The 26,620-nt window shown below is 44.1% G+C and overlaps 2 protein-coding genes across 9 annotated transcripts in view; both read left to right on the top strand.

Moving 5' to 3' along the window:
- Positions 1–3,063, top strand: part of FBXW10B (F-box and WD repeat domain containing 10B) — a 30,589-nt gene extending 27,526 nt beyond the window's left edge. For 3 of the 5 annotated variants that reach the window (XM_070479144.1, XM_070479143.1, XM_070479141.1), the window contains 2 exons: positions 824–976; positions 2,212–3,063. In XM_070479144.1, coding sequence (XP_070335245.1) covers positions 824–976; positions 2,212–3,014 — 956 coding nt within the window. In that variant the 3' untranslated portion in view covers positions 3,015–3,063. Of the gene's footprint in view, positions 1–823; positions 977–2,208 lie in introns of all 5 variants that reach the window. The other 2 variants (XM_020892251.2, XM_070479142.1) reach the window with 2 other exon arrangements.
- A 2,569-nt stretch (positions 3,064–5,632) lies between these two features.
- Positions 5,633–14,738, top strand: TVP23C (trans-golgi network vesicle protein 23 homolog C). 4 transcript variants are annotated; one of them, XM_020892254.2, is made up of 7 exons: positions 5,633–5,802; positions 6,511–6,593; positions 7,778–7,922; positions 10,040–10,129; positions 10,547–10,678; positions 11,940–12,068; positions 13,572–14,738. In XM_020892254.2, exons 1-7 carry the CDS (start codon positions 5,791–5,793, stop codon positions 13,605–13,607), a joined length of 627 nt encoding a protein of 208 aa, XP_020747913.1. In that variant the 5' UTR covers positions 5,633–5,790; the 3' UTR covers positions 13,608–14,738. The 4 variants fall into 4 exon arrangements, with proteins under 4 accessions (XP_020747913.1, XP_070335246.1, XP_070335247.1 ...); XM_070479147.1 differs by lacking the exon at positions 5,633–5,802 and adding an exon at positions 6,123–6,144; XM_070479145.1 differs by lacking the exons at positions 5,633–5,802; positions 7,778–7,922 and adding an exon at positions 5,834–6,032.
- Positions 14,739–26,620: the final 11,882 nt, after the last annotated feature.

The raw sequence follows: 26,620 nt of genomic DNA, 5'->3' as shown, positions 1-26,620 counted from the left end.
TTCTCTTTGACATGACAATCTAATAGGCAGCTCAAGGGAAGCTGCTTATTTTCAAGGCCTAATCTCCAAATGTATTAGACTCTCTCTACAGGAGGTGACACTAGCCCTTCATACTTGCCATTAAAATAAGAAACAAGCTCCCAACACCCTCCTCCGTGCCCTTGATCCAAACACACGTTGCTGTTGTGTTAGTTGCTCTGTCGTGTCTGACCCCATGGACTGTAGACTGCCAGGCTCCTCTGTCCTTGGGATTCCCTAGGCAAGAATACTGGAGTGGGTTGGCATTCGCTTCTCCAGGGGATCTTCCCAATCCAGGGATCAACCCTGCATCTCTAGTGTGTCCTGCTTGGCAGGTGGATTCTTTACCACTGAGCCATCTGGGAAGCCACTTTCCAAACATATAGTTCATGATTCACTTTCCAAATATATAGTACATGATTATTTCCTTAGGACAGAGACAAGATATATTGTGCTCTTCTCTCTAGACCTCTGGTTGATAACATGCGTACCTGGAAAATACAAGATCAGTAGATCACCCCCAAGCATATTATACCACAAATGATCAGCTAGGACAGAGCACTAGAAATTTCAGATAACACTTAAAGCTTGATAATCAGTAGGAAATCAGGTTGGCAGGGGCAGTCAGCAGGTGACCTAGATGGACCTTCGGTTCCAGGTGACTGCCTAGCTTCAAGGAACAAGAAACATCAAACAATAAAGTGATAATTTGGGTGAAGATCAGTTGAATTATCAGCTATGCCCCAGTAGTCATCCTTGATTGAATCACAGAATTACTACAGTTTCCTCCTCAATCTTAATTTAGGCGTGTTAATGGAGACACCTCCAAGTCTAGGAAAGCCAAAGTCACCCTGGAAAGATGGCAGGAAGAGACTGGGTTCTCAGGAAGCAAACAGCATGGGTGCCGAGCAGGAGAATTTGGAAGCAAAACCTGTTGTCGCCAGAGATCAGAAGACGGGTGATCCTTTATTCTGAATCAGTGTGACAGGATTCAATCCCTCTTTCTCTCTCTGTTCAGTCCAGTTTTTCACCAGGCCAATAACTGCTTATCTTTGATTCAGACAGATAAAATGCCCAGCTTCTCCTAAGAGCGACTGTGGTATTGGTTTAGTGACTGATTTCCCCTAATCGTCCCCTACTAACTTGAGGCCACACAGAAAAGTGTGAAAGTGTTTAATCACTCAGTCGTGTCAGATTCTTTGCCACCCCATGGCCGTAGCCCGCCAGGCTCTGTCCATGTGATTTCCTGGCAAGAATACTGGAGTGTGTTGCCATTTCATTCTTCAGGGGACCTTCCCCACCCAGGGATCGAACCTGCTTCTCCTGCATTGGCAGGCAGATTCTTTACCACTGAGCCACCAGTGTGCTAGAATGAATCTCTTGTCCTTATCAGTGTCTTTTGGACCTGTTATCATTCAAAACATTTTGGGATCTCCTGTCAGGAGTTGCTTTTTGGCCATGTGATAGTTTCCATTTTGCAGTGGAGACATATTTTTTGAAGGCAGTTTTGATTCTAAGAAACATCCAAAGATCTTTTGGAATCAAATTTGATTATAATAAAGTGGAGATCAGCTTTGCTATACAAGTTTTATTTAAAAATCTATGTATGTTACTAAAAATTTATGGGCTTCCCAGGTGGTGCTAGTGGTAAAGAACCTGCCTGCCAGTGCAGGAGATGTAAGAGACGAGAGTTCGTTCCCTGGGTTGGGAAGATCCCCTGGAGGAGGACATGGCAACCCATTCCAGTATTCTTGCCTGGAAAGTCGCATGGACAGAGGGGCCTGGTGGGCTACTGTTCATAGGGTTGCAAAAAGTTGGACATGACTGAGCAACTAACAATTCACTAAAAAATTTATAAGGCCCATAAATGGGGTGTGAAGTTCATTCCCACAGGGGAATTTCAAGAATGTGTGGAACATAGAGATGTTCCTTCCAAAATATGTGTATCTAGATGTTAATGCACACTTGGACACAAATCTGTTAGCATATCTGTTAAAAGCTCATGTTAAATATGTTGTGATTGCCGCTCTCATAAGAGGATTTTTGCTCACACGATGGTGGCGTGTCGCTGGCTGGGCAACAGCGACCTTAGTCTGCATAATAGTTAGAATGGATTTAATTTTCATGCATGAGTATTTAATGGTTTTCATGGAACACTGATTTGCTTTTCTTTTCTGTTTTTGGAAAAAGCAGATGATGTGGAGAAATTACCAAAACAAAGGTATCTGGGAATTTCGGGAGACTTGATCAGTCGCTCAAAGAAGTCCTGGAACATTCCCATGTCGCCTGACCAGTTCCTCCTGACCGTGAATGCCCTGCAGAAAGCCCATAATTCTGGGGAATTTGCCTATCCCCGGAGGCCCCAGGCCCAGATCATCGATGTCTGGGGACCTTCTATTCCATTTCCAAGGAAGGTCCTGAGTTTGAAGGGCCAAGAGGTCCAACAAGCAGTTGACCGACTGAGATTCAGCACTCCTCCCATAGAAGTGAAGCAGACCAGTATTCCCCTCAAAATCCAGAAGCTTCAGCCCAACCTGAAGAAGTCTGTACACGGCCCCCGAGTGCAGTCCACCATCCCCCAGCCGGTGCTTATCTGCCCCAGGTTCCATGGTGGCTCGAAGGCAACTAGTTCAACTGACGGAGTGCGCAGCTTCAGCCCCTTAACCAGCACGCAGGTCATCAAGCCAAACCGCATGCTGGCTCCGCCCACGGGCCCGGCAGCCCAGGCTGCCAAGAAAGAACGGCCCCGCTTCTACTCTGCCCTTGACCCCTTACGAGTGAACACAGAGTTCATGCTGCTGACTGTGAAGGAGCAGAAAGAATATGAGGAGGCCAGGATGAAAGAGTTTCAGGCCATAAAGCCAGTTGGAGTGGTCGATCCAGAAAAGGCCAGCAGAGCTTCATGGATCAGGAAGATCAAAGGCCTGCCCATCGACAACTTTACGAAGCAGGGGAAAACCGCGGCCCCTGAACTTGGTCAAAATGTGTTTATTTGAACCAGCCCTGGGAAATTACACTGTCTTATAATAAACAGGAAACCAAGTATATGTTGATATTTCGCCTCTTTTGTTTTGTTGTTTTCAACTGTTCCCTGGCAATTATCATGGGGACTCTTCATTATCTTCCTATAAGTCAAAGAACTGATACTTATCAAAGTAAGAAAACAGAGACTAAGAGATTGGAATCTGTATTCCCACTGAAAACCATTCACTGAGATGCATGGAAACCCTGTTTCATTGATGGGGGATGGAGAAGTGGTTTTTGGAAATTTAATACCACTCATTGCTACCAATTTCCTGTGTCGTTTCTTCTAGCAAATGGACCAAAGGGATTATATCAGAATTGTGCACTGGAGTCCCCTGGTGTTTTCATACAGAAGCCTGATGAAGCACAGTAAGTTCAATTAAGGATCAAAAAGGAGCCCTCAAATTGTGTTTCCTCGGGGCTAACTCCGAGGGAGAAGAATTAATATGTCAGCAAATTTGGAAAACTCAGCAGTGGCCACAGGACTGGAATAGGTCAGTTTTCATTCCAATCCCAAAGAAAGGCAATGCCAAAGAATGCTCAAACTACCGCACAACTGCACTCATCTCACACGCTAGCAAAGTAATGCTCAAAATTCTCCAAGCCAGGCTTCAACAGTATGTAAACTGTGAACTGCCAGATGTTCAAGCTGGATTTAGAAAAGGCAGAGGAACCAGAGATCCAATTGCCAACATCTGTTGGATTATCGAAAAAGCAAGAGAGTTCCAGAAAAACATCTACTGCTTTATTGACTACACCAAAGCCTTTGACTGTGTGGATCTCAACAAACTGTGGAAAATTCTTAAAGAGATAACAGACTACCTGACCTGCCTCCTGAGAAACCTGTATGCAGATCAAGAAGCAACAGTTAGAACTAGACATGGAACAACAGACTGGTTCCAAATCTGGAAAGGAGAATGTCAAGGCTGTATATTGTGACCCTGATTATTTAACTTATATGCAGATTTCAGTTCAGTTGCTCAGTCGTGTCCGACTCTTTGCGACACCATGAACTGCAGCATGCCAGGCCTCCATGTCCATCACCAACTCCTGGAGTCTACCCAAACCCATGTCCATTGAGTTGGTGATGCCATCCAACCATCTCATCCTCTGTCGTCCCCTTCACCTCCTGCCCTCAATCTTTCCCACCATCAGGGTCTTTTCCAATGAGTTAGCTCTTTGCATCAGGTGGCCAAAGTATTGGAGTTTCAGCTTCATCATCAGTCCTTCCAATGAACATCCAGGACTGATCTCCTTTAGGATGGACTGGTTTCAGTCCAAGGGACTCTCAAGAGTCTTCTCCAACACCACAGTTCAAAAGCATCAATTCTTCGGTGCTCAGCTTTCTTTATAGTCCAACTCTCACATCCATACATGACCACTGGAAAAACCATAGCCTTGACTAGATGGACTTTGTTGACAAAGTAATGTCATCACTGACTCAATGGACATGAGTTTGAGTAAACTCTGGGAATTGGTGATGGACAGGAAGGCCTGGCGAGCTGCAGTCCATGGGGTCGTCAAGAGTCCAGAACAATTGAGCGACTGAACTGAACCAAACTGACCCTTTCTACACTGATAGCATGTGTCGATGTTGCTATTTAAGCCTGCTGAGGGGCCAGGCAGGTAATTTAGAAGCATGCAAAGGGCCTGTGGCCCATTAGAGAGCTCAAGCCCCATCCAAAAAGGTTACCCTCCACTAGCCCAGCATGGCCGTGGGATGGAAACCATTCAAACAGTAGCAGAACAAAACAACAAAACACCAACCCCACAACCCATACACTGGGTGGGCCACCAAAATCCTGGCATGGCAGACTAGATGCATGGGACACCTGCTCCCAGCCTCTGCTTTCACCTCCAAGTGCATGAATACTAATGTTTGGCAGCCTTTCTCTCCTTGGAGAATTTTTTTCTCCATTATTAAGATAATAGGTGTAAAGTAGCATTGGCCAATAGCCATACAAAATTGTGATTTGTATGGAAAGAATCCCCTCAATTAAGGAAACGTGCTTCTACACATTATTCCACGAGTCTTCCAAGAGCAGTTTCACACAGGCCTAGCAGATAGAACATTGTTACAATCCCAGTTTCAGAGAAGACACAAAGTCCCTGAACTTAGCTCCTTCAAGGAGCAAGACCACATCCTTAGCCGCTAAACTTAAAACAGTAATAACATCTCCTATTGAGTAGGTACCCACCTTGTAAGGACACCCTTTCATCACCTTCCCGAGGAAGGGAAAGAACATTGGGGTCAGTTAGATAATTGGTAAGTGCACATTTGTTTTTTCAATTGTTTTCACCATTTAAAGTACAAAAGCAATGCTGTACACATCATCGTAGAACACTCAAACGAAAACTATGGAATAATCACCCTCCACCCCCATATCTGCCCTGAGGCCATCCACACTGATGGGAAGGACACCCTGTAAGTACAAGCAACATCTCCATGTGATAAACCATGAAGCTTTCTCGGTTAGGCTGCACGGTTAATTTCAGCTCCGGCTTGGCCCTGTCGGCGAGTCCCCGCCCACTCGCTAGCCCCGCCCCGCCCCGAGTCGCTCCGTCCCCACGCTCGCCCCACCCCACTCACTACTCCCCCCGAGAGCCCGGATGCGGAAGTGGGGCCGGGTTTCCGCTGTTAACTTCGGCTCTTCCTGGATGGTGGAGAGGTTTTTGCGTCGGGTAGGTCCCTCCCCGCGGCTGCGGCGTTGACGTGGCTCCCGGAAGTGGGGTTGGCGCGGAGCCGTCATGTTGCAGCAGGTAAGGGGCTGTGGGCGCTGGGAGAGGGCGGCGGCGGCTGGGCCTGCTGGGTGAGGGCCTGGGGGGGCCCGGCCTGCCGGGTTTGAAGGGGGCGGTAGCGACGACGCCGAGTGTGGACGGGCGAGGGGAGGGGGCGGCCGCCCTGGATGTGGAATTAGAGGAGTTGCCCCCCTTCGCCCCCCTCCCCCCGGCCTAGCAGTGAAGTTTATGTCGTCGAAGCAGCGTTGGAGGTGATGGACGCTTGGTCCTCTCCCGTGACCACATCTGCCTTCAGGGCTAATTACAGCCCTTACGTTTATATCTCCCTGTTTTCGGAAAGATTACACTTCTACTCAGGTTATCGTAGGTGTTGTTTTCGTACTGAGGGGTTACTGTGGTCCAGTCACCGTCCTAGGCCCTGGGAAAGAGCTGCGAACAACGCGGAATGCTTCCTGCCTTGAATGGGAGGGTGAAATGGACCGTGCTGGGGTGGGGGCTGGATTAGGGCCGGGGCGCGGAGACAGGATAAGTTACAAGACTAAAGGTGTTTTCACATAGTGATAGCAAAGCCAGGGTGATGTGATAGCAGAGGCCTGGGCTGTGAGTTCCAGGTGGCTGTGACCGTGTCTTTCCATTGTCTTCCGTGTTGACTACCTTGCTGCCTTGCATGGAGTGGGCATGGAGGACGGAATTTCGTTCTGTTTCATGAGTGTTTACTTTTCCTCTCAGGACAGTAATGACGACACTGAAGATGTTTCACTGTTTGACGCGGAAGAGGAGACAACTAACAGATCGAAAAAATCCAAAATCAGGTATGAGGATAAGTTGTAAGGGATGGGTTAGCCTCTGGTGCTGTTTTTCTGTTGACGGGTGCGAGCACTGGGTTTCCGGGCAGAGTGGTTGTGAGAGTGCTGGTGAAGATTGTGTACTGCCAGTTTGCTTTTCAGTCTGAGATGAGAAGACATCTCACGTTTTCTCTGGGAATAATTGACATGGAGTTTTACTCAGTACTGTTTCCAGATCTGCAAAGCCAGTTATTTGAACACTGGTGTTTTTAATTCTGACTTTTGTACCAAGGACACACAGGTTTTTTAGATAGTTTCTAAAGATACAGTACATTTTGGATTTATTGTGAAAGTTTCAGTACTGTATCTTCTGTATCAATTAATATGAAAACATCCAGCCAAACAAATGTCAGTTCCAAACTTAGTGCTCTCTAAAGATATTCACTTAATGAAGTCAACCTCTACCTGAACCGAAAACATTACTCCAAGTGAGAGATACCAGTGCAGAAGACCACATTTTATATGATTTCATTTATGTGGAATGTCCAGAACTGGCAAATCCACAGGGACAGAAAGTACCTTAGTGGTTACCGAGGGCTGGAGAAGGGGTGAGATTGGGGTAAATGGGGGTGTGACTGCCCCCAGCTATAGGATTTCTTTTTGGGGGCGGGGGGCATCATGAAAAAGTTCTAAAATTGTGTGATAGTTGCCCAGTTCTGTGAATATACCAGAAATCACTGAATTATACCCTTTAAACAGGTGAATTGTATGGCATGTGGTTATATCTCAATGATGCTGTTAATAAAACACCAATTCTGCCTGATGGGTATTTTGTCTTAATGCCTGATTTCTGAGGGCCTGGGAATTCTGAGGGCATGCTTTTTAGGCAGATGAAAATAGGAGTCAGTCCTAAGAGTATAGTGTCCCTTATTTCTCCAACCTTGGTAAGGTTTCTTGTTATGTATCTTGTGAAAGTTTATAGTCAGTGAGGTATAAAGTCATGTTTATATAGTGTATTTTCTGTGACAGCAGGGCCTAGTCAAATAATGGGACTTAGGAAAAAAGAGAGGTACTCTGTTTGCTTCTTCCTCAAGTCACCTTTTATTTTGACAAGACTCTGCATGGTTCTGTGGCTGAAACATTTTCATCTACATCTGCAGTATCTGTCGTAAAATGTAATTGCATTTCTTTTGTTATGTTTTGGTTTTCAGACACCCAGTGGCATCATTTTTCCATTTATTCTTTCGAGTCAGTGCAATTATAGTCTATCTTCTCTGTGAATTGTTCAGCAGCAGCTTTATTGCCTGTATGGTGACAATTATCTTGTTGTTGTCATGTGACTTTTGGGCAGTCAAGGTAGGTTTGATTGTTTTTATCTTAAAATCGTTTAATATGATGAGATTGAATGACCTATAAACAGTAAAAAAAAAAAAAAACAAAAAAAAAGACACTTAGCATTTTCGATTGGGGTTAATTTATCTCTTTGTTACCTTAGGCCTCATCTCTGTAAAAGTGCCCGTTATGTCACAGTAGGTTACTACTCTACTGACTTGTCTGTATGTTCTGTTAACCTGCATCAGCTTTAAAGCGAAACAAACAAAATGTGACCAGCAGCTACAGACCACACGTACTGCTTCTGGTCCACACCATTGGTTTTGCTTCAGGGGTCACCTCTGGCTGTGCCATGTGTGATTTCTAGATAAGACCCCAGGATAGCTTGACCACAGATAACTGAGGGAGTCCCCACCATTGTGAAGGCTCCCGTGGGCGCTCCAGGACAGTGTTTCTTAGCCAGGGCCAATTCCCCCCACCCCCAGTGGGCGTTTGTTGTGTGTCACCGTCCGAGGACATTTTTGGTTGTCACAGCCCGGGGTGGGGACGTGTGCTGTTGGCATCATGGTGGAGGCCAGGGATGCTGCTGGACATCTTAAGGTGCATAGCTGGGACAGCCCCCCATGTCAGAGAATTATCTGGTCCTGAGTGTAGGTAGTGCCGGGGCTGAGGAGCCATGGCAGTATCATAGGGGATACTGAGTAGGTAAGAAATGGCTCAGACCCTGAGGCTATGGTGGGTGGAGCGGTAGTTGTATAGATAGAGGGGCATGTGAGGAAGTCACTGTGGTCAAATTTGAAATGTAGACTCCAGAATTAGGCATATGAGTATTCACTGTAAAACTTTTTTGTGTATTTGGAAATTTTCAAATTTTGAATACAGGGGGAAAATAATGCAAAAACTAGTTTTGGAATTTCAGAGATGTGTTTACTGATTCAAAAACCAATAAGATGTTACAAGTCTACTCATGCCCGCCAACCCAGCCATTTTAGATCTTTTGATTCTTACAGATAATCAGAAGTGGTTGGCTTGGTGGTGGCCAGTTTCTGTAGGCCACAAAATGTAGAGAATAAAGATTACAAAGATCTGTTTCATGTAGGTACTTCTTTTGTGCAGTTTTCTTTGGCTTGAATTTCTTTGAATTTCTTTTGTTGCTTTATGTCCTAAAGTGTTTACTGTATCCAGGTCATAGTTTTGTTTTGACGAATGTTTCTTTTTGTTGTTCATGTTATTTCTGCCTAGCCAGATAGAACACTACCTTTTGACTTGTAGTCACTTCTTCCTGGTAGTTTCCAAAAATTAAATAATTAGAACCCTGTGGGTTTAGAGTTTTAAGAAATATGGCCAGATAATATATTTTCTGATGAACTCTTTAAAAAAAAAAGAAACCTAAGGCTTAAAGAAAGTCACTCTTTGTGTGTGGCAGGATTACTTACAGATACACAAATACTTGAGATATGAAAATTAAGTCAGGAATGGGGAAACTATTAAATGGACTGCTTACAAAATACTGGGTGGCTCTCAAACAACAGGGATTTATTTTCTACATTCTGGAGGCTGGAAATCCAGGTACAGGGTGCCAGCATGGTCAGCTTCTAGGGCCCTCCTCCAGGTTCTAGATTGCTCACCTCTCACACAGCTGAGAGCAGAGAGAGGGTAGAAACTCTCCTGCCTCTAAGGGGGACACTAATCCCATCTTCACAGGCTCCCCGCTCCCGACCTCATCTCACCCTTGTTACCTCCCTGAGGCTTTCTCCTGACACCATCACTGGGCAGTGCTGTGGGGCTAGACTTTCAGTACATGAGTTTGGGGGAACGCAGTATTCAGTCCAAAAGTAGGTCCCAGTGGCTGAAGAGTTGGGTTTAGAAACAGGGAACCAGAGAAAGGACGAGAGCTCACGAGGGGAAAGAAGGGTGATGTTTGTGGATGTGCTGACCCTGTCACCTCTGTCCTGCTGGGCCTGCCGTGGCCAATGTAGTTACTCTTTTGTCCAGGCCTCGTATGTACTGGTATTAACTGGGTGTTACGGATGGAAAGCTAATGATTTGTTGTTTGTGAAATGTTAAACTAAGATAGGATGTTAAGGTAGATCTGTCAGTGCTATTTTTAAAATGTGTGTATATGTATTAATCTTCACCAGAATGTCACAGGTAGACTAATGGTTGGCCTGCGCTGGTGGAATCATATTGATGAAGATGGAAAAAGCCATTGGGTGTTTGAGTCCCGGAAGGTAAACAAACAGCCTTTGGTGTTTTGGTTTTCTTGCATGTCATTTAATACATTTTGTGTAGATAATATTTGAATATTTAAGGATAAATTACATATGCAGACGTAATCAACTCATATAGAACTACCCCAGATCACTCAGTGGGGCAGTACTAAACTAGATGGCCTTCTGAACTCCCTGTTTTCTCTGGCTGGCTCAGGCTGAAAATGGTGTGTCCAAGAAAGAATCATGAGAGAGGCCTTGGGCTCGGAGTGTATGCCATGTGCCCAGCTGGTTATTGCTAAGATGTCATGGTCATAGTTAGGGTCCTGACTCCTGGACCCTGACTTGACCTTTGAGTCAAAGGTCATTAAAAATGTTTTAACTTTTTGCCAGTAAATATCACAGAACCTCAGTTATTAAATCTGTGTTGTTTTGTAGGCCTCCCCTCAAGAGGGTAAGACCGTCTCCGAGGCTGAATCAAGGATCTTCTGGTTGGGACTCGTTGCCTGTCCTGTGCTGTGGGTGGTCTTTGCCTTCAGTGCCCTCTTCTCTTTCAGAGTAAAGTGGTTGGTGAGTGTCGGTGACCCACCCAGGTGGCCAGTGGGTAATGGGAATAGGCGACCACCCGTCTTATCAATCACATCAGGGACCCGTCTCGAACAGGCAGCTTCATCCTGTATTTCCCGAGTGGAGGTTCTCAACTCTGCTTTCCTCTGAACACTAGAAAACAGAGTCCTGTGAAAGACCCCGTCTCACCAGTTCTCCAGGTGCCCAGCAGTGTGTTGACTTAGCCCACCTAAGTGATCATTGCATTGGTAATCACAGTGCAGTGATTACCGCATTGATCCCATGACCTTGTCAGGTGTGGGTGGTCTGCATACTCCAGACGTGCTTAGCTTAGTTGGGGACTAACGGTGGTCCTTCCTGAAAATGCTGGTGGTGACCTGTTCTGGTCACCTGCTGCAACAGTCACTGTACGATCTCTCTCAGTTTCTCTGGTTCGGGAAGTTGGTAGGGGCTTGTCTGGGAAGTTCTGGCTTGGGATCTTTTGTTTTCTTTTTTGATCAGACAGTGGCTGGGGGCTGGTATGGCTCCTCTCTGTGAGGTCCCGTGGCCTCCCACATGGATTTTGCACATGGCTAATTGGGGCTACCTCACAACCTGGTGGCCTCGTGGCAGTAAGTCAGCCTACTTGAGGGTCGCAGCTCCAGGTGAGAGGGCTGGAGCTCACGTGCTGAGGTGCCTGGTGCAGCTGTACCTGTTTGCTCCAGCTGCCCTGACAAAGTACCACAGACTGGGGGCTGACACAGCAGAACTGTGTTTCCTCCCAATTCTGAAGGTCTCTGTCTCTCTGGCTTATTGACCGTCTTCTCCCTGTGTCTTTACATGGTCTTCTCTCTGTACATGTCAGTGTCCTAATCTCCTCTGCTTATAAGGACATCAGTCATGTGGGGTTAGGGCCATGTTGGTCTTTCTCTTGACCATTCTTTTGGAATTCTTAAGGAAATAATTGACACTTGCACTCCTTCTGGGTCTCAGTTACTTTTATATCTCTACTCACAGAACCATGGAAAATAGTAGAGAGGAACTGATCCGCCACTGCACCCCCAGGTCTGACACAGAGCACGCTTGTTGATGGCTGCTTGTTGGACAGTGCAGAGCTCGTGGTGGATGAGTCTGTTCTGGAAGGGAGACAGGAGTCGTCTCTGCCACCCTTCACAAAGCTTCTTCCTCCTCCTCTTTCCCAAGCTCGGCTCCATGTCTCATTGATGGCAGAGAGAACGGTCAGTCACCATCAGGCCAGTAACCGTTGATTGTTGCCCTCCCCCAGGCGGTGGTTATCATGGGCGTGGTGCTGCAAGGGGCCAACCTGTATGGCTACATCAGGTGCAAAGTGGGAAGCAGGAAGAACCTAACCAGCATGGCCACCTCGTACCTTGGGAGGCAGTTTTTAAGACAAGTAAGTGTTCTCTGGAGGTGAGGATCATTTTGATGTGGTCAGTGACTGATGCAGTGATGATTTCTAACTCTTGTAGAGTTTAATTTCTATGAAATACTTGAAGTTTTTAAAGGGATATATTTAAGTATGAAATGATGATAGTCAAGTTATTTTATTTTGTCTTTGGAAGCTTTTAGGACATTCCAAAAATGTCAGTGTCCTGAAGTTATTTTAAAACCAGAGGGCTAAAATGTTCATTGACAATATATTTTTTTTTTTTTTAAGAAAAATTAGCTGAAGTTCAGTTGCTTTCCATTACTTCTGGTGGCAGTCTTGAAGAATGTATCTTATACGGTTTCAGGGTTTATAGTAAGAGCAAGTTAGAAACATAAGACTGTATCATTAAAGATTATTTTTAAAGTATTCAGATTTTTTTAAGAACGTGTAAGACAGAGGATCAGATGGCTGGATGGCATCACCAACTCGATGGACATAAGTTTGAGTTAACTCTGGGAGTTGGTGATGGACAGGGAGGCCTGGTGTGCTGATTTATGGGGCTGCAAAGAGTCGGACACGACTGAGCGACTGAACTGAATTGAACTGAAGTTTTATTACTGTAGTTTCTGGATGTGAAGGTTTCGGTTAGAGTTTTCAGTGGGATCAGTAGTATTCGTAGGTAAAAATAGTTGCTGGTAAAATCTTTAGGAAATTGATTAGGTCTTTGTGTGAGTGATGCCTCACGTTTGTGTTTGTGCAGTAGGTTGGGCAGGTAATGATGCACGGGACAGTTAGAGGTTTTCAACCTTGGCCCTGCATCAGGCTTGCCTGGAGGGCTAGAACACAGATCTTGGGGTTCCACCCCCAAAGTTTCTTACTTACTTGATAACCTGGGGCCAGGTCTCACCAGTTGCATGTTTACAGGTTCCCAGGTGGTGCTGATGTTGCTGGTCCAGAGATTACCTTTGTGACTAAGGCCCTGAGAGGTCAAGTGGCATGTCAGAAATACACAGTGGCTAAGTGGTTCAAAGTGAGGGCTTAACTCAGCTCTCCTCTCTTGAAATTCGTTGCTCTTTCCTGTATGGTTTCTCGTGTAGGAAAGTTAAGAAGTGGGGAAAGCAAGGATTCTTGCAGGGCCATGATTCCTCTTTAGGGCTTTGGCAGAGTGCCAGTATACTTGGCTGGGTGAAGTCCACCTTATGGTAATTTTCAAGTGTGTGCTCAATAGGTTTTTCCCTTCAGATTTTGGTCTTTGAGCCTGACGTACATGGACGGGGTCAGTAGACTTACATGGCAGCCAGTGAGCTCTGCTCCAGTGAGGCTGCTTGCTGGACATCCGGGTGGACTCACTGCTTTACTTATTCAGCGTGACAGTAATTTTTAACATAATTGGGCCATGTAGTAACTGCATCTGCTGACGAATACGAAATGTTTTCCTAGTGCTTTGAATCTGGTGTTTTATGTAAAATAGCTTTTCTTTGTTTTGTAAATCGATTTTGGCATTAAGGAATTGTTTCTCTTTTGCAGACAACTGGCGACACTCAGACCACCTCAGGAGAGTGAAAGCCTGCGTGCTTTTTTCACGGGGAACCGCCCAGGGGGGAGTCTCGACTGAAACTTCAGAACTCAGAAGCTATTGCAAAGAGGAGTGTGGGGTTTGTTTTTTCATTTAAAAATTTACTTTAAGAAAAAGGAAAAGTAGTTTTCATATTGTCTTCTTTTTAGCACCTGGGCCTTGAAGTTGTGGTATGGCTAGAAACACTGTCAGCATTTGGTTTATGGTATACATAGGTGTCTGTCCATAGTCTTGTGAGATCGCTGTGTCTTAAGTTAAAGTGTTTGTGTTCATGTCCATGTAAATGGAGACCTTTGCGTCTTGGTTCATAGAACACAGAAGGATGTTGTTAGTCAATCTCAAAACTCTCTGTGTTTACCTACTGTTTCTGTAGATTATTTTAGAAGTTTTTGCTTCCATGGTAAGAGTGAGCACTTTGGCTAATGTGTATGTTAGAAATAATGGTTAATTTTACATTTAATATATACTTCATGGTGAAACTTCTTATCCTAGGCATTCACAGGCAGGTAAAAACCACACTTGGGCTGTTGGTGTTAACTAGTTTCTAAAATTTGGCTTATTGATGAGTCTTTTATTCCTAGACCCGGTTAACATAACAGGAACATTAATAGTGTATTTTCATGGGATTCCTAGGGATTGCTGCTGTTCTATTTATTTTTGGGGGAGAATAGCCAGATTTTACTTTGAAACTCCCAGAAGCTCTTCAGTGATCCTCGGCCTAATGAAGTCTTTCTCCACTTAAAGAGTATTATTCTTATGTCATAGTGAGAATAATTATTTCGATACTTGGCATTGTAAATGCCTAAAAGATGTTTTATTTTATGAATCTATTTTTTTGTCTTGCTGTGATAGGGTTATTGTAAATCATGCATTTGTATTAATGGTATTTCTTAAAACAACATATGTAACAATCTGCAAAATACTGTAGGCATCTGTGAATTCTGTCCTAGGTACTGTAAACTTTGTTTTAATCAATGGATTATTTTGTGACTGTATTTATACATTGTTAAAAATTTTTTGAAGATGTTTTGTTTAATTGAATGAGTGTCTTTATTGGAGTGAGAGCTTTGAAGGTGCATAACTTTATATTTGTATAAAACTCTACTGTTTACAAAGCACTGTGGCGTTTGTGATCTCCTTTGATCCTCATGGCAAACCTGTTCTGTGTGACACCAGTGTATTGGTGACAGAGCGGGACCTCAGGTCACTGAGTGACTTATTCAAGAGGCCACTGATTACAGGAAGACCCATCAGGACACGTATCTGATTTTTGAGGAAATCCTTGTCTCTAAATGTCCTTTCCTTTCTTATGAATCATTAACTTACTAAGTCGTTAATTTGGTAAGTGGTTGTTTCCCATTTTATTTATACTTATCTGGTGAGGAAAGTGAATGCTATGTAAAGACATGTTTTTATTGAACCTGAAAGATAAGACTTCAGTCTGTTGAGTTGGGAGTCTAGCAGGAGACCCAGTGGTGTCCTTCTGAAGGCAGCTGTTGTTATTTGAGGCTGTGATCCTAAACCAAAGTGAATTTCGGATCGTGCACGTGGCAGGACCTGCTGTTTACTGCTGTTTATCCCCCACTGTTGGTTTTTCCCTTCTACTCATTTCCCACTTATTAGCCAGAACATGGCAACAAAGACAGTGTTTTCCAGATTTTTTTGCCCTTTCGTGGCTTCGCTTCCAGGAAGTGTCCTTAGAAGGATGGCATGCCTGTCTCTTCTCCTTTCCACTCTTGTTAGCTGAAATGTAAATGGAACAGATGGTGCTTGAATAGTTGTTGTGGTCAGTGAGGTGGAAGCCTCCTCCTGTGAACAGCAGAAAAGTGGAGGTTGAGTTCCCTCTGGTGGGGACAGTAGCCCTGAAGTGTCTGTCTGAATTTTTAAGTGAGAAACAGACTTCTGTCTTTTTTAAGTGTTACTGCTGTTTTCCTGTTGCTCCAGCCTAACTGAATTCTTATCAGTCTGTATTTTTAGCTTCCCCCACAGTTGTTTCTGTTAGTGTGGAATTTGAGATGTAGGAGTTCAGCAGACACACGTTTGCTCTTTCCACTGTGAGGTATTTAAGCTAACAAGTCCAGCCCTTCCAGATGCTGTTGTTGCATAAAAATTGACCCCAAAACAAAGCCTTGCAGAGCAGTCATTTCATGACACTTACACAAGCCGGGGATCAGGGGTCTGGGTGAAGCCCATCAGAGACAGCTTTTCTCTGCTACACAGTCTAGGCTCAGCTGAGAGATTTGAAGGCTGAGGTTTGCATGCTCTCCAGGAGGCAGGAAGCATCTAGGGGTGTCTTCTTGGGTCTGGAAGCTGATGCTGGCTGTCAGCTAGACTGCAGCCAGGTTGCTGGTTAGAACACCTACATTTGCAACCTCTGGGTTGTCTCTCCGTGGAGGCTCAGCTGGGGTCTCAGACAGGCTTCGCTAGGGAGCCAGAGAGGTGTGTGATGTTCTATGGTTAGCCTTGGGATTCACGTAGTGTCGCTTCTGCCATGCTCTGGTTGAAGCAGCCACAAAGTCTCCCTGCGTTCACAGAGAGGGGACATAGCAACCATCTTTGGAAGTTAAAAATCTGCCCCCCATACACTTTAATTGTTTCAAGACTGAAAGCTAGTTGGAAGAGACTATGGGGTGCAAATATTGCTTTCCTTTTTGTCTTGCTTGGTCAGCCTTGAGCACAAGTGAGTTGGCTGACTGGTGCAGTTAATGTGGAAAGCAGTGTTGCATTCCCCAGTCCCCGTGTACCTGTTCCCTGACCCACCTTTGAAAGCTGTATGTTGTGCAGAACTTATGGCACAGTAAGTCCACCAAGGTGTCGGTACTGTCATCCGTCAAATTAGTAAAACTCTTCAGAGCTCATTCAGAGTTCTTTCATGTCTATTAACCTCATTTGATTCTCCCTCTGTAACTGCCAGAGGGAGGTGAGACCGTGAAAACCTCCTGTTACTGACAGTTGCATGTAGTAGAGACACGTGATGTTCCCTTGCTATTCCTTTTGTTCTCCTCTGCTTCCCAGCAGCCCCCTACCTAACAGAAGCCATGGGTCAGTTGTGGCCCATGTGATGCAAGTGAAGTGTGATCTGTGTCACTTCTGGGTGAGGAACGTACAGCGGATGTGGGATTCTCCGATCTTCTTCCCTTCCGAGGCAGCCAGGGGTGCTTGAAGTCATACCTCGGCCAGCCAGGTCCCTGGGGGGCTTGTCCAGCAGAATTTCCCACCTGCTGCTATCAGATGAACGGTGTGAGTGAGGAGTAAACTCCTGGTGGAGCCACTTGATCTGGTGAATTGTTTCCATAACAACACAACACAATAGCCTGTTCTGATGAATACAGGTGCACAACTGACAAGTAATACTCAAAACTTCTAAGTCCCAGTTTGCTGTTGGATTCTGGTCCCTTGGTTCAAGGTTGCCAGTTCTGGTCATACCAGACACGAGAAGTCAACCAGGTGAAAACTCAAGCAGAAGGGTCCACCTGCACCTGAATGAACCGGAAACTCCTCATTTCCAGCCATTGCTTGCTTTCTCAGGCATGTGGTCCCTGTGTGGCTAGGGTTTTCAGTTTTTCAAGAGAAACGGAAAATTTGGATGCTTGTATGAAATCTAGTCTTTTAATGCTTGTAAATTAAATGTTAAAAGGAAAAAAGAACACATGAAGCCAAACAGTTTGTTTGCAGGTCAAGTTTGGCTGTGCTAACTTTTTCTGTTGTGTGATCATGTTCACACTAGTGGGACTCTCTCTTCTGAGTCTTGAGTCAAAGCTGAGTGTGTCTGTAATAACAGCTGTTTGGCCATCACCCACTTGGCCCTAACCACCAATTTCCGAGGAGCCCCCAAGCCACTGTTTGCAAGCCACTGCTAGGAACGTGAAGCCAAAGTCTGTGTGGTTTTGAGGAACATGTTCTCAAATCATGTGTCAGATACATTTTCAATTAAAAATAAAGTCAAAATAATAAGTTCTTGTGAGAAGCAGAAAGCATTCTTTCTGTCCTTTTTATTGTTATTCTAGAAGGAAAAGAGCAAGCCTGTTGTTTCCTGAAGAAGTTAAATGTGCCAAGGAAAAGGGTAATCTAACCTTTACCCACTTTTAATTCATGAAGAAATAATAATTAAAGTACTATGGTCAGAAAATAAAATAGTACCAAAGGGCTACAAAGAAATGCAAGTCTTGCCCACTCTCAGTTCTGCTATCAAGTAGTAGACATCTTTAGCTGCTGCAGTTTTTGTATTAGGGGGTATTTACCTCCATACTGAATAAAATGCTTATTGGTTTTTCAGTGTTTCTTGACTTACCAACTGTCTCTATCAGCTTTTGGCTTCCTACTATGAAAAATGAAGATGCCCCTCAGCAGACGAATGGATAAGGAAGCTGTGGTACATATACACAATGGAATATTACTCAGCCATTAAAAATAATACCTTTGAATCAGTTCTAATGAGGGATGAAACTGGAGCCCATTATACAGAGTGAAGTAAGCCAGAAAGAAAAACACCAATATAGTATACTAGCACATATATATGGAATTTGAAAGGTGGTAATGATAACCCTATATGCAAGACAGAAAAAGAGACACAGGTGTATAGAACAGACTTAGGCTCTGTGGGAGAAGGTGAGGGTGGGATGATCTGAGAGAATAGCATTGAAACATGTATATTATCAATTGTGAAACAGATCGCCAGTCCAGGTTTGATGCATGAGACAAGTGCTCAGGGCTGGTGCACTAGGATGACCCAGAGGGATGGGATGGGGAGGGAGGTGGGAGGGGGGTTCAGGATGGGGAACACATGTAAACCCATGGCTGATTCATATCAATGTATGGCAAAAACCACTACAATATTGTAAAATAATTAGCCTCCAACTAATATAAATAAATGGAAAAAAAAAGAAAAATGAAGATTTAACTCAAACCCCTCAGGTGGTGCTAATGGTAAAGAACCTGCCTGCCAGGTCCCTGGAGGACGTCATGGCAACCCACTCCAGCATTCTTGCCTGGAGAATCCCATGGACAGAGGAGCTGGGGGCGGGGGAGGTGGGGCCACAGTCCATAGCGTCACACACAGTCAGACACTACTGAAGTGACTCAGCACACAGTACACACCTCCCCCTCATATAGTTTGAGCACTTTTTTCCCCAGTTGTTTATAAAATTACAGGCTTAATGTAAACCTCCATTTGTTAACTCCTTCAGTTGTCCAAAGGTAAAGTTAGTGTTCTCTCTTTGTTAGTAATTTGTTCAACTGCAAATAACAGAAATACTAGTGGCTTATTATATTATAAATAAATACTTATAATTAGATGTTATAAATAATAGTGGCTTAACAGAAAAAAAGCGTTTGTGTGGTTTTCTACAAAGGAGGTCTAAAAGTGGGCACTTGGTGGTGTTGATGCACTTACTAAACAATTCTCAGAAAGCTGGTTTTTGTCCCCATGCTCATTGTCTCAGGGTCACAAGATGACTGTCACAGCTGAAGATGACTCATTTGTTTATATGCAAGGAAGGAGAAGGGAGGTTCTGGTCCTGTCTGTCCTCTTCTATCAGAAAATCAAAAGCTTTCTCAGCAGTCACAGTAGGGTTTTGCTTCTGCTTACATCTCATTGGCCAGAGTGGTGTCACCCAGGTGTGTAAAGTCTGGAAAAGCAGGTAGGTAGGTGGACATTGCTGCCTTGAGTAAAAGTGAGGGCTTCCCTGGTGGCTTAGTAAAGAATCTGCTTGCAATGCAGGAGATTCAGGTTCAATCCCTGGGTCGGGAAGATTCCCCTGGAGAAGGAAATGGAAACCCACTCCAGTATTCTTGCCTGAAGAAGTCCATGGACAGAGGAACCTGGTGGGCTGCAGTCCAGGGGGTCTCAAAGAATTGGACACAATTGAGCGACTAACGCTTTCAAAGGAGAAAGGGACATTGGTTAGGGAATTGACAGTGCCCACCACGCACTTCTCAGGGGGGCTTTATGTAGGGGACACACTGCTGCTGTCAGCATTGCTTCTACAATAAATAGGTGGGCACGTTGCTGCATTGGATCTGGACAGCTTTTTAAATGCCAACTTTTGCTGCAAAGCTATTGAAGCACAACTTGGTGAGGTCTGTGAGGGTGTAGGCTGCTGTGCTGTTATGTATTCTCACTTCAGTGTGATTTGGGGGTTGGATTTAGAATATTCAGAGCCTCCCTCCCTCAAGAGTTCTCTTGAGGTGGTGCCACCCCTGGGTGGGGGGGTGTGTTTTTGTAAATACATTAACCATTGGTCTGCACAATGATGGGTTATTTCATGGGTGGAGAACAGTTATGTCCAACCCCAAGTTGTCTGGCATCTCTATAGCTTCCATATGTCCCAGGAAAATTATGTACATGCAAATCCTCCTTTAAAGAAAAGGGAAAAGCAGCCCCTGACAGCTGTCAGCTGGAGGCTGACCTGGCCTTGACTGCTAGGCTGTGGGGTTCTCCTTGAACATAGGTAGTCCTCTATGACGCTGACATCTGACAGGGTCATTCTGTGGCCCTGAGGGAGCAAGACAAAAATGTGGACCTTGTGTAGTCATGTTGGAGCATAGGAACCACCTTTTGAATTGCAAGTTAAAGGCACTGCAGCAGCACTAGTCCGCTTTGTCGTGGACACATTCACAGGAATTATATGTGTATTTGCAGGCACCTGACTGTGCCACATGCAGGTACAGGGTTTGCATGTCCAGGAAAGACCTGAAAAGGTGCTAATCTCTCGCCTCTAGACTTGTCTTGAGGTTCTACACAAACAGGAAATAAAAGCTTAGGTAGAGTTGTAAATTACTAGTGTTATGTGCCCCAGTACATATGAACCCTTCAGCAAAAGGCTTATTTCAGATGCTTAAGGAAATCTGATTATTAGCTGAAGATGAACCTAGCTGAGTAGAGATTTCAGTGACTACACATGACAAAGAATACTACAGATGTTCAGAGTTCTGAAAAGTCACTGAAAGAACCTGCAACCTCCACCACAACAAGCATTAAAGGAAAGGGGCAACAAATCTGATTTCCAGAGTTGTCTCCTTATATTACTGAAACTGTCCAGTTTTCAACAACAAAAAATGGTAAGACATGCAAAGAAACAAAAGACAGTATGGCTCATACACAGGAAAAAAATTCAACAGAAACCTTGCTCAGACTAAATCAGCTGTCATGAATGTTCAAAGAGCTAAAAGAGACTGTGGGCAGAGAACTGAAAAAAGCAGGAAAATGATCTATGAACAAAATGTGAGTATCAGTAAAGATAAAAATTATAAAAAGGAACCAAATAGAAACTTTGGAACTGAAAGTATAGTAACTGACATGAGAAATTCAGTGGAGAAGTTTAAACAGATGAAAGAACAATTGAAAATAGGACAATCGAAATATTGCAGTTACAGGAGCAGAAAGAAGAGTGAAGAACAGTGAACACAGCCTGTGGACCTCAAACATACACCCTAGGGGAGTTCCAGGAGAAAGGCAGAATATTTGAGGAATTAATGGCTGGAAACTTCTCAAATTTCATAAAAGATTTTGAAAAAAAAAAAAAAAAAAAAACAACAACCCACATTAATCTGCACTTCCAAGAAGTGCAATGAATTCTAAGTAGGATAAATTTAAAGAGGCCCACATCTAAATACATCATAGTTGAATTGTCAAAAAGACAATGCCTGAGAACATTAAAAGCAGCAAGGGAAAACAATCCACCACATGTAGAGGATGCTCTACATGTGAACTTAAAAGCTTACTTCTTATCAAAACCATGAGGTCAGATGACACTTTCAAAATAGACTTTAAGACATCAAATGAATTGTTACAAGAGACAAGGACATTACATATTGATAAAAGGGTCAATCCCATCAGGAAGATGTGACAATTATGAACATATATGTGGTTGGTATCAGAGCTCCAAAAGAGAGAATTGAAGGGAGGAATAGAAAACTCAATAATCATTATTACTGATGATTCACTATTAATAATTCAATGGTCAAGTGAGATGATCCATGTAAAATATTCAGCATAGTCCCAAACACTCAGTAAGCACTCCATAATGGAAACTCAGAAAGGAAAACAGTTGCTTAGCTAGTTGAAAGTAGAGCAGTCAGGAGGCCTAACCCCTAGTTGAGTGACTTCTATATGGTTTGGATTCCCATTCAGGATGTGGCATGGAGAATTCAAATGGAGAAAAGCCATCAGTTGCAGGAAAGATTCTTTTTTTCCCCCCTGTATTCTGTAATTTATTATACTATTGATACATGATTCCATATTATAATGTAGGGAAGATATTGTCATAGAACTGTACTGTATACATCCAAAATTTAAAAAAAAAATTTTAATTGGAGGCTAATTATAGTATTGTGGTTTTTGCCATGCAATCACATGAATCAGCCATGGGTGTACATGTGTTCCCCATCCTAACCCTCCCTCCCACCTCCCTCCCCATCCCATCCCTCAGGGTCATCCCAGTACATCCAGCCCTGAGCACCCTGCCTCATGCATTGAACCTGGGCTGGCGATCTATTTCACATATGATAATATACATGTTTCAATGCTATTCCCTCAAATCATCCCACCCTCGCCTTCTCCCACAGAATCCAACGGTTTGTTCTTTACATCTGTGCTGTCTCACATATAGAGTCATCGTTACCATCTTTCTAAGTTTCATATATGTGCGTTAATATACTGTATTGGTGTTTTTCTTTCTGACTTACTTCACTCTGTATAATAGGCTCCAGTTTCATCCACCTCATTAGAACTGACTCAAATGCATTCTTTTTAATAGCTGAGTAATATTCCATTGTGTATATGTACCACAGCTTTCTTATCCATTCATCTGCCAGTGGACATCTAGGTTGCCTCCATGTCCTAGATATTGTAAACAGTGCTGTGATGAACATTGGGGTACACGTGTCTCTTTCAATTCTGGTTTCCTCGGTGTGTATGCCCAGGAGTGGGATTGCTGAATCATTTTCCAGTTTTTTTAAGGAATCTCCACACTGTTCTCCATAGTGGCTGTACTAGTTTGCATTCCCACCAACAGTGTAAGAGGATTCCTTTTTCTCTGCACCCTCTCCAGCATTTGTCGTTTGTAGACTTTTCGATAGCAGCCATTCTGACTGGCATGAGGTGGTACCTTGTTGTGGTTTTGATTTGCATTTCTCTGATAATGAGTGATGTTGAACATCTTTTCATGTGTTTGTTAGCCATTTGTATGTCTTTTTTGGAGAAATGTCTGTTTAGTTCTTTGGCCCATTTTTTGATTGGGTCGCTTATTTTTCTGGAATTGAGCTGCAGGAGTTGCTTGTATATTTTTGATCAGTTGCTTTATTTGCTATTATTTTCTCCCATTCTGAAGACTGTCTTTTCACCTTGCTTATAGATTCCTTCGTTGCGCAAAAGCTTTTAAGTTTAATTAGGTCCTATTTGTTTATTTTTGCTTTTATTTCCATTACTCTGGGAGGTGGGTCATAGAGAATCCTGCCGTGATTTGTGTCAGAGAGTGTTTTGCCTATGTTTTCCTCTAGGAGTTTTATAGTTTCTGATCTTATATTTAGATCTTTAATCCATTTTGAGCTTATTTTTGTGTATGGTGTTAGAGTGTTTTGGATGTGTTTTAGATCTGGTTTTGACGTCTGTCACCCCATTGATCGCCAGGGTTGATTCAGCTGACCTGGCTAGCTAGGCAGGTGTCCCCTTCCTCCCTCACCACTCCATGTGCGTCCCTCCTGAAGCTGCACGCTCAGTTGAAGAGGATGACCATCCGAGATAGAGGAGGACCGGTCTTCGGTCAAGGGTATATGAGTAGCTGCGCTCCCCTACTAGAACCTCCAAACAAACTCTCAAGGAAAGATTCTTTTGCAGGCTGATTCATCTATTTTTCATTTTGCTTAGACCAAGTTAGAGATTGTAAGATAAGCTGGTAACTTACTATAGTGTTTATTTACAGCTTATATTTAGAACACATCTTATTATTTCTGTTTTTCAGATAGTCACTGAAATCCAGCAATGCTATGGACCAGTGTTCATTTCTTTTAGGGTATTGCCTTTCTCTGCATGCCCTTTTCAGAGAAGGCAATGACACCCCACTCCAGTATTCTTGCCTGGGAAATCCCATGGACGGAGGAGCCTGGTAGGCTGCAGTCCATGGGGTCGCACAGAGTCGGACAGGACTGAACGACTTCACTTTCACTTTTCACTTTCATGCATTGGAGGAGGAAATGGCAACCCACTCCAGTGTTCTTGCCTGGAGAATCCCAGGGATCGGGGAGCCTGGCGGGCTGCCGTCTATGGGGTCACACAGAGTCGGACACGACTGAAGCGACTTAGCAGCCTCAGCAGCACGCCCTTTTCCTCTTTTGCTTGTAACTCTTGCAGGGTCCACTAGATGGCAATACAGCAATGTAAAATGCAAAGAAAAGAGCCAGACTGGAACATCTTGTTTACTTGGTTTGGTGGGAAATAATAGTTTTCCTGGAAAACTAGCCTGCAAGTAGTGAGTTAGGACTGAATCCATGTTTCCTGATGTGAAATTAATTAAAACCAGTGCCTATGAATGAGTAGATGGGGAATGAATAAGTACAATTATTTAGTACTTACAGTGTACCAGACACCGAGTTAGGTACTACATACATGATATATGTCTGCTTTCCTCACATCACCAACCCCCTCTCCCCCAGTTGAACGATGGAACTCTGAGGATTAAAAGGTCAGTAGCTTTCCCTGGGTCATACAACTAGAGACAGGTGAAGCCAGGACTGTCAGTGTCAGGGGAAGGTGATGAGTTTGACTCTAAGATATGTTGGTTTGAAGCCAGTGTTTACATACAGGTACCAGAATGCAATGGAACGATGGATTTACATTAAGACTGGGCAAAAGCTATGAATTTATGAGGCCTCTCTGCAGAGCAAAGTTGAAGCCATAACAACGTATGGGCTGCCTGTGGCACACAGGCCTGTTGAAGGACAAACAGCTGTGAGACTTCCTGGCCATGGGATGTCTAAGAATCTGCCTTCCAATGCAGGGGATGCAGGTTTGATCCCTGGTCAGGGAACTGAGATTCCACATCTGGGGAAAATAAGCCCAGAGCTTCAGGTACTCTGGAGCCTTGGAGACACAACTAGAGAGAAGCCTGCACATTGCAGTGAAGATCCCGTGTGTCGCAACTAAGACCTGACACAGCCAGATAAATAAATATGAAAAAAAAAAAAGAACAGCTGAAGTGTAATTCCCAAGGAGAAGGTGATTCAGCAGAGAGCTAAGGGAACATGCACTGGAGGCAGACAGTCCTGAGAGTAAAACCTGGCTTTGTCTTTCCTGGTGGTGTGTTCTCAAGCAAGATAAGAACCTCTTTCACCCCTTGCAATAACCTCGAGAGGGAGATACTCTCACCATTTTACAGATAGGGAAACTGAGGCCTGCAGAACGTAGGAATTCACCCAAGTTCATGGTGCATCTGGTACATGATGGCTCCAAGACTCAGATCTGACGAGTCTGACTGAGGCTTAACTTACACTGCCAGGTAGTATGATGCTTCCCCAATCATAGTGCATAGGACACTGCCTAGTAATTACTTGTGTATGTGTGCATCTCCTTGTATCAGTCAGAGAAACAGACCAGCAGGAGATAGAAATGTGAGCTTCCCAGGTGGCACTAGTGGTAAAGAACCTGTCTACCAATGCAGAAGAGATAAGAGATGCAGTTTCCATCCCTGGGTCAGGAAGATCCCCTGGAGGAGAAAATGGCAACCCATTCCTGTATTCTTGCCTGGAGAATCCCATGGACAGAGGAACCTGGTGGTCTACTGTCTTTGGGGTCACAAAGAGTCAGAAATGACTGAGTGACTAAGCTCATACACACATTCTATGCTGAAGACCTAACCACTGTGACTGTTTGGAGGCAGAGCTTTTAGGAGGTAACTAAGGTTAAATGAGGCAGGATGGGTCCTTATAGGTGGCCTTATAGTAACAGGAAGAGAGATTGCTTGCTGTGCCCACGCCGAGGAGAGGCCATGTGAGGACACAGAGAAAGTGGCCGTCTGCAGGTCCAGAAGAGAGCTGCCATCAGAAGCTGAATCCGTTGGCACTCTGATCTTGGACTTCTATCTTCCCGGAACTGTGAGAGGTGAACTTCTGTTAGCTTAAGCCGCCTTGTCTATGCTGTTTTGTTATGGCAGCCCAAGCTGACTGCTACAGTCCTAACTGGAATGAACTGTAGTATTTTAAAACTTGTCTCATAGAGGATGTGAAATGAGCCAGAGAAGCATAAAGGAAGGAAACACTAATTTTCATGAAGGCTTTTCCAGCTCCAGGAACAAAATAGAAGCTCTTTCTGCATCTAATTGGGTCCCACCCTCTCAGTGTCCAAATTCCTGTCTTGTGGGTGTGGGGGCTTCATTACTTTTTGTTGTTGTTGAAACTCACTTTATTTTTAAAAAGTCATGAACAATAAATTATAATTATTTCCCCTTTTTATATCTCCATCACTTTTAACCTTGCTAATCCCTTCAAGGGCTTCCCCGGTGGCTTAGTGGTAAAGAATCCACCTGCCAATGCAGGAGACGTGGGCTTGATTCCTAGGTCGGGAAGATCCCCTGGAGAAGGAAATGGCAACACACTCCAGTATTTTTGCCTGAGAAATCCCATTGTCAGAGGAGCCTGGCAGGCTATACAGTCTCTGGGTTTGCAAAGAGTCGGACACAACTTTGTGACTAAACAACAACAACAATCCCTTCATCCTGGTTTCCTTGTCTGAAAAATGCGAATAATAAAACCCACCTCACAGAATTGTGGGAATTAAATATAACTTATGTGCCAGCACCAGGTCATACATAGGATTGATTTAGACATGCTCCTGGACCAGGCATTCTCACACATCACTGGTGGGACTCTCAACTGGATGCATCTCTAGAAATGCTCAGAAATAACTATTGTTGTTGTTTTATGGTTCAGTTGCTAAGTTGTGTCTGACTGCCCATGACCCCATGGACTGCAGCACATCAGGCTTCCCTGTCCTTCACTATCTCCCAGA

Source organism: Odocoileus virginianus, chromosome 17, assembly GCF_023699985.2.
Source record: "Odocoileus virginianus isolate 20LAN1187 ecotype Illinois chromosome 17, Ovbor_1.2, whole genome shotgun sequence".
Classification (NCBI taxonomy): domain Eukaryota; kingdom Metazoa; phylum Chordata; class Mammalia; order Artiodactyla; family Cervidae; genus Odocoileus; species Odocoileus virginianus.
The sequence above is the reverse complement of the archived record's forward strand: the minus strand, read 5'-3'. Positions and strand labels throughout refer to the sequence as shown.